Below are 16,568 nucleotides of genomic sequence, written 5' to 3' on the forward strand. Positions count from 1 at the left end.
ACTTGTACAAGTCCAATCCCGGTTAAGACGGGTTCGGGTCTATAAGCAGGTTAACCTGTGACCTATTCGTTTATAGACGGGTCAATCCGAATTTGAGTCGAATCATCCGCCGAGTGACCCGTTTATTTACCTGCGGATGACCCATTGATTTACCTATACATATCCATTTAACCAAGAAATGTAAGTGAGTTGAACTGAAGAATTAAAAATGTCTTAAAAATTGTACTAAAAAGGGTGGCATGCTTAAAACTTGCAAATCTACCAACACAGACAATGTTGTGCATGTCTTTAGAATTCATGGCCAACACAACCACTTTCCTGTTTATTTAACATCCGCTACTCTAGTATTGGTCCCACATCGGATGTGTATTAGGGAGATCTCGGACTTATAAGATTTGTTCATACTCCAATTAAGTGAGACGCTTTTTATAGGACAAAGCTGTGAAGCAAGTGAGTAAAAGAGAAACTACTATGCAACTTGTGCGTTCAATTACTGACAGCAATGACTAACTAAGACTAGATTACCCATTTCCTTGTTAAATAATCAGGATGTATGTAAATGTGACAGCTTGAACACAATAAACGTTGTTGTGTGTTGGAACATCACATACCTTGGTTTGCATTTGAGTAATCATCTCAGAAAGAGTTATCTTTTGAGTTTTCCAAGTATAACTAGGAAGAACATGAACAATTTCTTGTTGAGCTTAATCAGCCCAGAATACAAATGCCCATATAACTAAAAAGAACAGAGGAAAATAGAAATGCTGTGAACTTGCTAACCTTCTCTGAGTTCAAACCCCCCCACATAGAACATAAACTCATTCCTATTTTAACTTGGAACTTTATCTAGATATGCATCAAGTCCTGGAAGATCTTCATGGCAGGAGCAGGCAAACCCAGAAGCACATTAATGTTTTTCCTCTCTTTCCCATGAGATAGAAACAGTATCACTTCCTTCTCTGGCAGAGCCACCGGCCCCGATAGAACAGGCTCTCCCCAGCCAAAGTCTGTAGTGTGGAAAGGAAGCCTAGACCAAGTAGTGATCAGCAGGGTAGAAGCCAGGGAAGGCCTAGCTCTTGTTACTTCAAAGTAGTCTATAGCTGATCTCATGTAACTGTCATCAGCCTTCTTAATTGCCTTCTGAACTAGTCCAACTGCAAATGAAAGTGGATTCTCCAATAGTTCACCTGCTTTGCATATAGAATTTGTCAAAACAATCCCATTTCCAAAGTACCCTTTTGGCAGTGGAGGATTAAATTTGGACCTCCCATCAACAGCAAATAGCAGTTTAGTCTGTTGGTCAGGCAGAAACTTCAATGCCCGGCTTCGGGCTCTCCACACAAATGCTGAAAGGGCTTCAAAAGTAGTGCAGCTGCTTAAAGCTCCTCCTTCGATGGCTTTCATCTTGAGCTTTTGTAATTTCTCTGGTTCAAAACAGAAGGAGTTGTAGAGCATTTCTTCTTTATAAAGGTCTCCAACCATAGACTCGTCTTCAATCTCAGCGAATTCTTGGTGCGGATGTTCTATCCTTGGTGGATTACGGGCGCTGAGTAGGCTTCTGTTGAGGAATGGAGGGACACTCAGTGGCAGGCCCCTGGCTGTTTCACCCCACGAGTTGACAAATTCCATAGCACCGATCCCATCGAACATACAGTGGTTCATGCATAGCCCAAGAACAAATCCCCCACACTTGAATTTTGTCACCTGGATATTAGAATAAATGTAGACAGAGGGGAAGAAGAGAGCCCTTTGATACCCTTTATAACTTTGGTTAAAATTCATGCAATGTTTTGAAAGAAGATGAGAAAAGAATTAATATATATTTTTTTTTCGATTTCCCTGAATACTTCCACTTGTATCATTCCATACCCATACAAAGGGGCAGTTAATTAAAAAAAAGACAAGATAAGAGTCATAAATTGTGGTGTTAACATGTTTTATGTGAGCAGAAGTATTAACACAATGAAGAAAGGCATTGAAATCTGTGATAAATCATATGAGCAGCTTTCAGCATGAAACAAAGTGAAGGAACTCATGATGCTAAAATTTCATCACAATGCATAGTTGATGAAACCAAGGTCTTAAATTTCGATTTTGACTTAAATTTAGAAGCTCCAATATATTATAAGTAAATACATCTATGCTGTCCATGTCCCATGAGGTGGAGAAGTTGTAATATAATATATGCATAAAAAATTTTGTAAGATAATGTCATTAAACATATTTAGTGAATCAGTTAATACAAATGAAATTCATAAATCATTTAAATATTATTTATTATACAAATTATGATAATTTATACATGAATGGCTAAATAAAATGTTGTTGTGAGTTTACTTTTTCATAAATTTTAAATAATAATCTTTTGTTTCGATAAAAATAAATAAAATAAATTAATAGAGAAATTTCTCTTCACTTTTAAATCTCTCATTTGCATTCCGGGGAAATTTCATTGCATAGTTCAAATTTTGACAAGTTTCGCTAAAATTTCGAGATTTTGATAAAACTTGGATGATTCGTTGAAATTTCGATAGAAATTATGTAAGACGGAAATCGACTGCCATTTCGTCATTTTGATTTCGAGAAATGACTTCGAGGGTGACGGAAACCAAAAATTTCGACAATTTCGTGGAAATTTAAGACCATGGCTGAAACCCCTTTCATAAAAAACATAGTTATGGGTAATTCACTAACCTGAGCCACCAGTGGAGGTACCTCCAGTATGTTCTTTGCACCAGGAATGTCATACACCAGCTTTCCCAAAGTTAATGGATTAGGCTTTGTTATGTCCCCAATCTCTTGCACTGCACAGTTTGCCTGTGCCTCCACAAAAACAGCACCTTCACCACTGCAGTTCACAATGAGCTTCCCCTCCGAGCTGATCGTAAGCCTCCCGGAAAGTGGGTAGTACTGAACAAGAACCTTTCGTAAGGCATCCCTGATGACTTCTCCGGCCCTCTCATTCCCCCTTGCATCCAACTTGAAGCAGTATATAGTACGAACCATCACGGCGATGTTCTGATCAAGGTTTGAGAGGTAGTAGAGACCCTTCTCTGTTTCCTCCGCAGGAGTAACCAGACTTGGTTCTCCTCGGCTCACACCGAGTTGAAAGATCTCCCCATTAGCAATATTCTCCATGGAAGCAGGCTTCTCAATCTCCAGAATCTGAGCCAGAAATCAAGCAAAGAAGATATGTCTAGAGAGTAAATTAGGCAAAATGCTGATCAGGAAGAGTATTGTTTATGCTCAAATGGCTAGAAATGCAAAGCTATTAATTGTGTAAGCAGTCAAACAGGATGTATCTGAGAGTTTCCCGAAAGAAGAACTGAAGAAAATTCTGAGAACCCAAATCAAAAGGTAACAGAAATCGAACACTGAAGACTCAGAAACATGGATTGCAATGCAGCCAGCAACCCAATGGCCCTCCCACAGAATGGTCTGGTAGATTGGTATATATATAGATAGTTAAGTGTACGCGTCACAGATTCACAATCCCAATTCCTAACTCAATTATTATTTTAAGAAAATGCATGGGCATGAGTAGAGGTACAGTTTCTGTGGAGGGAGAGAGATCAGCTTCAACTCTTGATTCTTGGGTATAGTCTTCTGGAGAAAGCATCTGTCATACGGGTGGGAGTAGGTCGCTGGTCATGGAAAGAGAGAGAGAGAGAGTGTGTGGGGCAAATGGGTTGGAGGGGTTGGCATCCCAATTTGCTTACTTGGTCTAACCTGCACATGAGAATTCTGATCTTCTCCCAGTGCTAATAGCCCAATACTGGTTTTTCACTTCAATTGTATTGTCCTGCAAGCATTGCATTTGGTTTGGTTGTTTTTACCCAGTCATGGTTCACGGATATGCTGGCTGGCAGGCTACCTGACCTCTCCCATAGTCCACACTTCCATACCTTACAATAGAAAAATATCATAACCCCCTCTCTAAAGATCTTGTTGAGAAACCTTTTTCCCTTTTTGGGTTAACCAAAGAAATTTCAGTCAGTGCATCTTTTTTTTGGGTTAACTATTTTTCTATTCATTTTGGGTAGGGCCGTCTATGAAAGAAAGAGATTTGCTGACAACTTGCAAGATTAATTAGCTACAAACTAAGTTTCAACTATGGTCTGACTATTATGTCCAAACATAATCTATTCTCAAATGTAAGTAACTCTATGTTTAGAGCATTTTTGGATTTAGATTTGTATTGAATTTGGATCAAATGTAATATAAAATTATATTGAAATTTATCCAAATTTATTCAAATCTAAATCCAATATCTGAAATTCATGCTCTCAAATTCATTTTTCATTCTTGTAAATAAGTTCATGCTTTGCAACGGGACAATTTAAATGTGAAATTAATTTCAGAAAACAAAACACAAGTATACAACATATTAATCTAACGAATTCTACACATTTCATTCAAATATTTTTGAACAAATATAATATATGAGTAATATATATTATGATAAAAAATATAAGACTATTTGCAATTGTTAGCTCATTTTTTGTTTTACAATTAAATAAATTTCCATGCTTGTAAAAATTAACTATTTGTATTTGTTTGATGTTTTTGTAATTTATATTTTTTAAATTATACTAATAATAGTTTTAGTTATTTATATTCATATATATGTAATTAATTGTAATATTTGAATAACAATATCAATCTGGACAATTTAAAAAATTAAATATATCATTTTCTTATAATATAAAATACCTTCTCATAAGTTAAGTAAAAATAAATTTAATATTCAAGAATACTATTTTAACTTTCAATATATAAATAATAGTTTAGTTATTTGTATTCATATATATTATTGATTATAACAAAATAATATCAACTTTAATGGTATCATTAAAAATTGGGTTAATTTTATAATTGGTCATTGAACTTGTCGCTTTAGTTCAAATTGGTCATCAACTCCAATTTGATGTGTCTCTTGCATTGAAATTTTTGGAATTGAAATCGTGTCATTCAATTCATAATAGCAGTTAAATCTACTTAAGCGGACGCTTATGTGACATCCTAGTAGGGATGAGTATTCGGTTGAAAAATTTCAGTTAAAAAATTTCATTAACCGAATCGATCGAAATTTCATATTTAGCCAAACTCAAAATCGATCGAACTAAATTTCGGTTAAATAAAATATTTTAATATATATATATATATATATATTAAAATATCATCTCTAAAGTCAAAATCTTCATAAAATATAGTAAGAACAAGATGGTAAACACTTTTTTATATTGTCATTGTTCAATATCTTCACCATTTTCGTTAAATCTTCTTATATATAAATAGTTTAGTTTAATCTTGGAGCATAAAAATTGTTACAAGAATTGTGAACAACTTGGACAAGCAAAGTCATAACTATAGCACACATTACTCAAAAAACACAAAATACAGTACACATTTGTAAAAATAGATTGATTTAATGCACCGATGAATTAACCAATTATTAACAATTGCTTATGTTACATTTAAAAAAAATCATTAAAAATAAAACCATGATTTTCTTTCAATATACTTGTAAAGATTTTCAACTCGATTATATTTGCAATTTTTGCTTGAATCCTCCTTTTGATTTCAATATAGTCCACATTCTCCGTCGTAACTTACTTTTTTTCCCTTGTATTTGTAATACTTTTTTTCCCTTGTATTTGTAATTTGATTTAATCCAATTATTCACTGAGGGAGTGTTTGGTAAATTCAGGTGTTATTTATTGAATTGAGAACTTCAAACTTAATCTTGTGGACTAATTCTAACTGAATTTAAATATTGAGTGTTAGATAATATCCTATATATTTAAATAATATTTTAGTTAAGGAGCACTTTAGTCTTTGTATCATTATTAGGATTAAGTTTATTCATTAGTTCTAATTGTATTCAATATATATATAAAAAGCATAAAGGCAAATGTGTTTGCTTGCCTCTTGTGTAGCAACTCTCTCTCTCTCTCTCTCTCTCTCTCTCTCTCTCTCTCTCTCTCTCTCTCTCTCTCTCTCTCTCTCTCTCTTTGCAATTAAATCTCTTACTCTTTATTTTTTTTTCTCTCTCTTTGCATTGGATCATGAATGTTATCATGGTATCAAAGTCAGAGCCTGGTTCAACATTCTCCCTGAGATGTCGGGTATGTAGTGCCATCGATTTGGAGCCCAATGTGTGAGGGAGAAATTGTTGGATTATCTCCTATATCGGTTGTGGAAAAGGTTGGTGGTCAGTTATTAAGTGTGAGGGAAAGTTTCACCTCATGAGCTAACTTTTGGGGTTGAGAAGACCCTAGACCATCCTAACGGTATCAGAGCCCTCGGTCTTCTTCGAGAGAAGTGAATTGTGAATATCCACTGCTAGGTATTCAAGGACGGCGACAAGATAGACTAGAGCACTAGCGCTGACGTGCTCAGCAGACATCGATGCAACCTTGGTGGCTAGCTGCCTCTATGCCAGCAAGCTCTTCCGCTACAAGCCTAGAAGGCCGATCATGTGATCCCTGACGCCATCAACCACCGGAGTGATGTGAGATTGGATGGTCGATGTGGTTTATAAGAAGAGGTGAGCGCCCTTGGTGTACAGACCAGGTCTGGCAGACCCATCAGACTTACAGACTACACTTTTGACTTGGCAGTGATCAACCAACCATTGTCAAGTCCCGCCTTCGAGCCACACAACTCAGTCATGTGGGGGTAATACATGACAACAACCAGCTAACCTACCAGGAATGTTTTTATGTTATTATTATTATATGAGATGAAATATGTTTATGAAAATGCAGTATGTTCTACCATGTTTTGATGATATATATGTCTTCCCAGATTTGACAAAACGGTTACCGAATATGTTATGTATGGTATATGTAGAACACGAAATACTCATGTTGCCACACACTGGTATTAGTTTATTTCCCTTACTGAGAGGTGTCTTACCCCAAAATTTTATAAATATTTCAGGAGCCCCAGATAGGAGAGCGGGAATAGCCCCACTGATCTAGAGCTGTTGTTTGCCCTTTTTGAAGGGTAAGTTTTAGTAGGAACAGTTGGATTTTTGGTGGGAAATGTTCTTAGATTTTGTTTTTGGGATGTAAATACTGAAATACAGTGGATATAGCGACTCTGGTATTTATAGTAAGGTGATGGATGTTTTGTATTTATAATATTGTGATTATATGTTTCCTACTGCTTAGACTTCCGTTTTGTGTTCTGATGTATCCCTGGTACCCACGAGTCCAGGTGGATTATGATCTGCTGAGCTGGAATATGTGAAATTGATTTTATTATTATGAAAAAAAAATGTGGAAATTAAGCAGGTTGTCACAGTATGGCTCCAGTCGAATTGAGAGAGTTGAAAGAACAACTTCAAGAGCTGCTTGACAAGGGGTACATTCGACCAAGTGGTTCTCCTTGGGGAGCACCGGCGTTATTTGTGAAGAAGAATGATGGGTCAATGAGAATGTGCATCGACTATAGAAAGCTTAACAAGGTGACGGTAAAGAATAAATACCTGCTACCCAGGATCGATGATTTATTCGATTAGCTTAAGGGCACATAGATATTATCTAAGATTGATCTACGATCTGGGTATCACCAGCTGAAGGTGAAAGCGGAGGACATCCCAAAGATAGCATTTCGAACTCAGTTATGCCTTTTAGTTTGACTAATGCACCAGCAGCATTTATGGATCTAATGAATAGGGTCTTTCATGAATATTTAGACCAGTTCGTCGTGGTATTTATTGATGACATCCTAGTGTATTCTAGGAGCGCTGCAGAGCATGAAGTTTATTTGAGGCTAGTATTGCAAATGCTTAGGGATAAGAGGTCATATGCTAAACTAAAGAAGTGCGATTTTTGGCTAGAACAGATTGCATTTCTAGGGCATGTGGTGTCTAAAGAAGGGGTATTAGTGGACCCAAGTAAGATTGACGCAGTAGTGGACTAGGCAAGACCAAAGAATGTTCAGGAAGTTAGAAGTTTTCTAGGTCTTGCAGGTTACTACCGTCGGTTCGTAGAAGGGTTCTCCAGTTTAGCAAGTCCTTTGATGCGACTCATGAGGAAGAACGTGAGGTACGATTGGACTGATGAATGTGAGCTGAGTTTCCAAGAGCTGAAACAGCGACTGGTTACTGCTCTAATCTTGACTATTCCATCTAGTGTTGGTTACTTTGTTATTTACAGTGATGCCTCTAAAAAGGGTCTTGGTTGTGTTCTAATGTAGCAGGGCAGAGTAGTTGCTTACGATTCTCGTCAACTCAAAGAATACGAGAAGAACTACCCGACACATGATATGGAATTGGCAGTGGTGGTGTTTGCATTGAAAATTTGGAGGCTTTACCTATACGGTGAAAGGTGTGAGATTTTTACCGATCATAAAAGTCTTAAATACTTTTTCACCCAGAAAGAGTTGAACATGAGACAGCGCAGATGGCTTGAGTTGATAAAACTACGTGTAACGTCCTCAAAATTCTCACCATTTTTTTTTATAATAACAAATTACTCCAATATTTGAAAATAATGGATGCCTCTATGCAGCGGGAAACATAAATCATATAACCACATATGCATATATATATATATACACAATACCAGAATTTAGTATTTTCAATCATAGCTACATAATACCTTTTCTCTCTCCAGTGTCAACTACCCCAAAAATACAAAAGCCTACACCAAACTTACCCTATAACTAGGGTGACCGAGTGATCTCTATCCGCGAGCCTGATCTGCTCGCTTAGCTAGCTCACCTGAAAAATGTTAAAGTAATGGGGTGAGTTGACATTCAGTAAGTGGAAATATGCTATTACTAGTGTGTGGCGACTGAGTCATAAAAATTATAACATTAAAATTTATAAAACTGCATGATCTGGAAAATCTGAAAAACACAGCTTAAAACATTTGCATCATCTGAAATTTTATTATTCATACTGTTATATCATACTATATACAACAAAAGCGGTAAAATTGTATATATATAAATAACTGTGCTCTTTCCCTGGGACTCTATATGTCATGATTTGACCCCTCATGACAGGGTTGTGCGGCCCGTAAGTGGGACTTAACCTGGTCGGCCCTCTACGTAAGTCACTATACTCTACACTACCTCAGCCCGACAAAACTGCATACTCTCCTAAGCGCGGGATTGACAATTACCTCGTCAAATCGGCCCCCTCAACCCAACGAACTGGGGAGCTGCATACTCTCCGAGTACAGTTGACGGTACCCACACACTATTTAAGATATGTGGTTGCACTCTATCTGTATTAGCAACGGTACCGTGCTCTGTATTCTATATATGTACTGTATCTGTCTGTAATATTTCCACAGGGATCTGATACTATATATATACATACTATACTCTTTATACTGCTTTCATTATATTTCTAAATAACCATAACACTATATTGTTATACTGTAAATACTGTAATATCTGTAGCATATTGATGCTATAACTGTGTAGTCTGTCTATACTTTCTTTCTATATAATCTGTCTATACTTCCTTTCTGTATAATCTAAGTGTTATGGCATTTAGGAAAACATATCTGCCTATATACACTGCATATACTGTTTTGAATAAATATCTATATACTAATATATATATATATATATATATATATATATATAAAACTATCTATGTAATCATCTGAAATAAACTGTATATGTATAAAAATTCTTTCTGTATAAAATATGCAATTATCTAACTATATCTGTATAACTTTAAACACTGAAAAACTACATAAAACTCCATATCAATATTATATACTTAGGCCACACATGCTTTAAAAATTCATATCCTGTATAATATCTGGTATACATGCATACATATATAAAATTTCTGATAACGTAATTAAATCTCCTAGCATAGCATATTTCCCTTACTTTATCTCTGAAAAGCCTCTACTGTACTCTTGCTCGATACCCGCAGGGTTCCTAGTTCAACATCTTGAAAACAATATCCCACAGAACAAAACATCAGCATTTTCTTACCTACAACATTTTTTATAATTGAAGGAAAGACAAATACCAAATAAAATGCCTTACCTTGATATTGTAACAAAATCAATGTAAGAATGTCTTCCTAAAATTGTGAATGTCCACTTTAATCTTTACATTTGATTCATGAAATGCCTACCTTTAAAATTTTGATAACTATAATAGAGAATTCAATTGTTTATTTTTAAGAAATAAAAATAAAGTGGACATTCACAATGTAAGAATGTCTTCCTAAACGGGGATCTCAAAGAGGAAGTTTATATGTCTCCACCACCTAGTGTTCCTCATCATTTAGGAGAGGTCTGTAGATTGAGAAAAACTTTGTATGGTCTTAAACAAGCTCTTAGGGCTTGGTTTGAGAAGTTCTCTGAAGTGCTTGTTCTTTTGGCTTCCACTTAAGTGATCATGATTCTGCCTTGTTTACTTGTTCTACATCTGATGGGCGTATTATTCTCCTCCTTTACGTAAATGATATGATTTTAACTAGAGGTGTACAGATAAGATTGCAAAGTTGAAATCAGAGTTGGACCACCACTTTGAAATACAAGTTTTGGGACCCCTGAGATTTCTTAGCATTGAGGTAGCCTATTCTCATAAAGGTTATCTCCTCTCTTAGTCTAAATATGCAACACATGTCATTCAAAAAACCCGTCTTACTGATAGTTGAACTGTAGAAACTCGTCTTGAATTTAATGTTCATTATACCTCTTCTGATGGGGTTCCATTAGTGAATCCAACTCTATATCGTACTATTATTGGCAGTTTGGTTTATCTCTCCAACACTCGACCTTATATTACATATGTGGTTCATATTGTCAGTCAATTTGTCTTATCTCCCACTATGATCCATTGGGTTGTTGTTTTTCGTATCTTACGTTATATCAGAGGGACATTGTATCAAAGTATATTACTTTCTTCTACATCTACTTTAGAACTTCTTGCTTATTTTGATGCTGATTGGGCTGGAGATCCTATAGACCGCAAGTCCACGACTGGTTTTTGTATTTTTCTTGGTGACTCTCTCATTTCTTGAAAAGCAAGAAGCAATCTTTAGTTTCTTGTTCTTCTACTGAGGTTGAGTATCATGTCATGGCTTGAACTACTGCTTAAATAGTTTGGTTGCATTGATTACTTGCTGACATGAGTGTCTTTCTTGTTGAACCCACTCCTATGTATTTTGACAACACCAGTGTTATTCAGATTCCTCGTAACTCTATTTTTCATGAACACACTAAGTATATTGAAATTGATTGTCATTTCACACATGTCATCATCTTCGCCTTGGTACCATCTCTCTCCCATTCATTTCTTCTACCATGCAGGTGACTAACTTCTTCATAAAGTCTCACACTATTAGTCGTTTACAGTTTCTACTCAGCAAACTCTCGATGCTTCTGGTGCGCCATCATAAGTTTGAGGGGGTATGTTAGATAATATCCTATATAGTTAAGTAATATTTTAGTTAAGGGACACTTTAGTCTTTGTATCATTATTAGGGTTAGGTTTATTCATTAATTTCAATTGTATTCAATATATATATATATAAAACATAAAGGTAAAGGTGCTTGCTTGCCTCTTGTGCAGCAACTCTCTCTCTCTCCCTCTCTCTCTGCAATTGATTCTTTTTCTCTCTCTTTTTTTCTCTTTCTTTTGCATTGGATCATGAATATTATCATTGAGTAAATAAACTATTTCAAGTTTAGCATTTAAATATGTGTTGTATTATTCAATTTCAACCTCCTCAAGTCCCCACAAAAAAAAAAAAAAAAAAATTGATGAAACTAACAAGCAATCACATAAAAAAAAAATTTTAATCTAATATAATCAATATTTTCTCGTCATATATTTAATTAATAATTGTAGATTAAAATTGTAATTGTTGGGAAAAAATTATTATTTTAATTTTAACATATTTTTTTGCATTTTTATTTTTCAGCAATGGAATTGGAAATATATATATATATATATATATATATATATATATATATATCTTACTTATCGAGTCAGATATGAATTTTTTAAAAAAAAAAACAACAAAACACTGATATTTGACTAATTCACTTATTTAGTGAGACGTGACATAACCTTTATTCAGATGTCCGTTAGACAAAACAAATGTTTTTAATGATTCAATTACAATTCTAGGTATGTTAAGTAAGACCAACCCTAGATTTTTAAAAATGTATGACATAGAAGGCTAAAATAAAACTTCTGAAAGAACAAAATAGAATTAATTAAATAGACAAGGGACTAAAAAAATATTATGTTACGTTTTGCCCACGTAACAATTATTCATACAAATATATAAAAATAATAGACATTCGTATAATCAAATTTAAAAATAATTATTATTTATGTGTTGCTTAGTATTGCTTAATAAAAAAATTGTATTGTTATTTATTTTATAACAATAAAATCTTTTAATGTAAAATATTAAATTCTCATATTATAAATTTTACAAAAGAAACATGCTCTTTGGTCTAAGTAGAAATTTTTTCATTTTCCTTTCTCAATCATCCCCCATTTATTTAAAATTTCAAAGACAAAAATAAAATGAAAAATAAAAAAAATAAATTCTAATTTCAACTTTTAGCCTTTAGAAATAAAAAATTACATCCCATGTCCCAAATAGAAACGGCGTCACCCAAAACCCTAACCCTCATTTTAGCCTCCCTCTACTTAATTCTGTCTCAGTCCCTCTCGGCCGCAGCTCTCAGCCCCATAGCCGCCGCCTGCTCCGAGCGTAGATCCGTCTACGCCGCCTACCTACTTCGAAATGGCAAGTAGCATATGCATCTTCTTCCTGCTGTTCTTTTTCTTGTTTTTATCATGGTGTTGAACACTTTATTTTGTTCTTCTTTTTTGTTTTCCCTAGCTTTAGTCGTGCTGGTTCAGCTTCCGAGCTAGAACTTTAGTGCATATAGTTTTATTACTATTTCCATGCAATTCATCTTTAGTGTTGAACGGTGTAAACTAGGAATGCGAAGCTCTGCACTGTGGGAAACGATCTGACATTTCCACTGTCCGATTTTCATTTTTTTTTTTTGCTTAGCTGTTTTCATTATTTAAAATTTTCCTTGATCTGATTGCGGTGTGACCCATTTATGCTTATCCATAGCGTCTGGCTTTTAAGAAAACCATATAGGAAATTGATTAACAATGTATAGAAATTTTAGACTCCATTTGGATTAAGTATTTTGGGAGAGAAAAGGTGAAAGCAAAAAAAATGGGTAAATCGGTTTTTTCTTTGCATTGTTCTCCCTCAAATACTACTAGGAAGGAAAACTTACTCAAAGTATGATTTAGAGTGATTGGACTAATAAAAATGAAAGGTTAATGACATTTAAATATAAAATTTCAATTTTTTTAGCTGGTGGGCTAGATTCTTGATTTAGCTGATTTTGTAGCGGGTTAGTTTGCAAATGGGGGTTTTTATTTGTTTTTTATTTTTTAGGGGGTTGGGGTTGGGGTGGGGGGTGGCATTGGGAATGGTCCTGCAGGAGCAGGAATCCCCTAATGAGGCAGGGATGGGAACATGAAGTATGCCCTGAGGCAGACATTGGACAGTAGGCCGGGCAGGGGTATCTTGGTAGATGGTGATGGTAACAGCCATCTCAACCCAGATCCACCTTATTTACATCCGAAAGGATTTGCGATATTTTCATATTATTATTTTTTATATATATTTACTGTGGCATACTCTGCAGGCCCCAAAGAGAGGCATAAAGGTTGCAGCACCAGCCAAGAAGAAACCTGTGAGCTTCTATTATCCTGTTTCTTTTTTTCTTTTCTTGTACTTTGTTTGTTGTTGGCTTTTTTTTTTTTGTTGTCTTTCCCAAATTTTGCTTCCTTGAAGTTACAAGGTGTAATCTAAGCTTAAATGGGTAAATGATTCTTCCTTGTGTTCTATTTGCCGTTGGCATTATTTTTGGAATGTAGGAGAAGGTTTCTAACCCTTTATTTGAGAAGCGCCCAAAGCAATTTGGTATCGGAGGGGCACTGCCTCCTAAGAGAGATCTACACCGATTTGTTAAGTGGCCTAAGGTTGTTCAAATTCAACGGAAGAGAAGGATCCTGAGGCAGCGATTGAAGGTCCCACCAGCATTGAATCAGTTCACCAAGACTTTGGACAAGAATCTTGGTAAAGTCTAGAAATCATAACTTGTGCATTTGCATACATTTATTCTATTATTGAAAGCATATGTAATAGCCAATGGAATTAGGTGGGTAAGTTATTTGCACAAAACAATACTGTGAAATTGTTTGTTTGGATTATGCATTTGCATTTATCCTATAATTAAGATATTCATTTGTTGCTCTAACATGTTTATTTGTTTATATTGACATTTTTTATGAGTGCTTGGTTACTTGTTTCATACTTGTTTAATTTTGGCTTTATAAGTTGTATGGAACAAGAGATTTTGCAGTATGGTCTTCCTTTCTTGCCCTCAAATTGTTGGCATTTCCCTCTTTTGCTTTAGTTTAAAGGCATACTCATGAATTTTCTCAAAAGAAAGTTAGTGATGTGCTCGTGAAAGCGCACTGGTGGTTGTTGGACATGTTTATTGTTACCTCTCTACTAATGACTATTGTTTCATTTCAGAGTAGGAAATATGATTTTCATTGTCTGTTATAGAATGGTTAAAGATCATTCATGATGATAACATTTCATGACTATACTGAATGAGAGATAAATCTACCTCAATGGGATGAATTTATTGTGGGTCATGTCAGGAGTTGAATGAGTTGATCAATTTTTCATAGAACTGATAAAGGCAGGCTTTGATTTGGGTTGGGCATCTTCTTTAAGCCTTATTCTATGTATCATGAGCACAACGTGGTCATGGTTGTAGCAATCTTTCTCCTTTTCTATTGTCCTTCGTTCCATTTTCCACAGTTGGACTTGTGTAATTAGTCGTCTACTTGAACTATATTTATTCTTCTATTTGATTCTGTATTTACACTTGATTCTCTTTCTGCTTCCGCTGTATAGTCATATACAGTTGGCTTCGTTTTCCCTTTGAATAGAATTGTGTTATATTCTGAATTTGGTTACTGGCTAAATAATTTATTTTGGTGCGGTATCAACCTGTTTGCAGCCACAAGCCTTTTCAGGATGCTTCTCAAATACAGGCCTGAGGAAAAAGCAGCAAAGAAGGAGCGTCTCCTGAAAAGGGCTCAGGCAGAGGCTGAGGGAAAAAGCATCGAGGTTAAGAAGCCCATTGTTGTGAAATACGGGCTCAACCATGTTACCTACCTTATTGAGCAGGTTATTTAAACTATTCATATATGCATGCTGATATTCTCACTGCTGAATTCTGCTTATGCAATTTATTTCCTGAAAAAAAATAATGCTAATTACACGATTCTTCCTTGCAGAACAAGGCACAGTTGGTAGTCATTGCCCATGATGTTGACCCAATTGAGTTGGTTGTGTGGCTTCCTGCATTGTGCAGAAAGATGGAGATCCCATACTGCATTGTGAAGGGAAAAGCACGATTGGGATCGGTATTCTTGCTTTTGTTCTTAATCTGCAAACAGATGTTTAAATTAGTCTAATTCATTTTTTTGTTCTAAAATAATTCATTTGCATCTTTACTTTCCCTCAGATTGTTCACAAGAAAACTGCGTCCGTCCTGTGTTTGACCACGGTTAAGAATGAGGATAAGATGGAGTTCAGCAAAATCCTGGAAGCTATTAAGGTGAATAAGAATTGCAATTTTGTTTTTTTTCTTGTGCTGTTCACATGCTCATTGGTAGAGAGAATTAAAAATCATTAAGCATCATGTGAATTGGGCCTGTTTAGTTTTGGTAAATAGTTTCCATTCAGCACAATGTATGGTGTGCCTCTGCTTTCTTCTATCCCGGTTTTTTTCTGTGGGAATGTCTTGGAGGTGATTAAAGAACATTTACCAGCAAGGTTGAGTTTTTCCGATGAACATGTTTTGACATGTTGAAACAACCTTGTATTTGACATGGTAGCAATCTTGTTTTTTTTTTTTTTTGAATGCTGAACTGATGATTCGAAGTACTGTTTTCAGGCAAACTTCAATGACAAGTACGAGGAGTATAGAAAGAAGTGGGGAGGTGGGATCATGGGCTCCAAGTCACAAGCCAAAACGAAGGCAAAGGAGAAGCTACTTGCAAAGGAAGCTGCTCAGAGAATGAGCTAGAAGAGCTAGAACGATTGTGGCATTTTCAGGGACATTTACCTTTCATTTTTGTTGCCTTTTGTTCCTTTATTTCTTCTCATGATGATATCTTTTTCCTCCTGTTTTTGGTTGAATTAAAAAAAGAAAACCCTTCGGGTGTTTCACCCCCCCACCCCTTCTGTTCACTTGGGAATGAAAGCATCCTATTATTGGAGATTTAGAGAATTCATTACTTGGTTCCTCTCCCCCTCCTCACCCCTTTTTTTTTCTCCCTTCCTCGTGTTTCAATGACAGTATCTATGAATGCTGAGTGGTTTGCAGTTTCTTTTGAGAATTGATCATTCTTTAGTGTGACTTCTGTTTACCTTCTGGCTGGCTATATTGCTGATTTCAACTTAAGCTACTAATTAAATCTACATAAGCATGTTATAGTAA

At 35.4% G+C, this 16,568-nt stretch overlaps 2 protein-coding genes across 2 annotated transcripts; one reads left to right on the top strand and one right to left on the bottom strand.

The window, feature by feature from the left end:
- Positions 1–591: 591 nt before the first annotated feature.
- On the bottom strand, positions 592–3,804 carry LOC131167766 (omega-hydroxypalmitate O-feruloyl transferase-like). The gene is made up of 3 exons (XM_058126649.1): positions 3,730–3,804; positions 2,695–3,165; positions 592–1,704 (listed from the first exon to the last, which is right to left on the bottom strand). The coding sequence occupies exons 2-3, from the start codon at positions 3,136–3,138 to the stop codon at positions 847–849; spliced, it is 1,302 nt and encodes a 433-aa protein (XP_057982632.1). The 5' UTR covers positions 3,139–3,165; positions 3,730–3,804; the 3' UTR covers positions 592–846.
- Positions 3,805–12,593: 8,789 nt separating this feature from the next.
- On the top strand, positions 12,594–16,467 carry LOC131167768 (large ribosomal subunit protein eL8y). The gene is made up of 7 exons (XM_058126652.1): positions 12,594–12,760; positions 13,689–13,736; positions 13,921–14,122; positions 15,081–15,250; positions 15,361–15,489; positions 15,591–15,683; positions 16,023–16,467. The coding sequence occupies exons 1-7, from the start codon at positions 12,758–12,760 to the stop codon at positions 16,152–16,154; spliced, it is 777 nt and encodes a 258-aa protein (XP_057982635.1). The 5' UTR covers positions 12,594–12,757; the 3' UTR covers positions 16,155–16,467.
- The last annotated feature ends 101 nt before the right edge of the window (positions 16,468–16,568 follow it).

Source organism: Malania oleifera, chromosome 11 (genome assembly GCF_029873635.1).
Source record: "Malania oleifera isolate guangnan ecotype guangnan chromosome 11, ASM2987363v1, whole genome shotgun sequence".
Lineage (NCBI taxonomy): Eukaryota > Viridiplantae > Streptophyta > Magnoliopsida > Santalales > Ximeniaceae > Malania > Malania oleifera.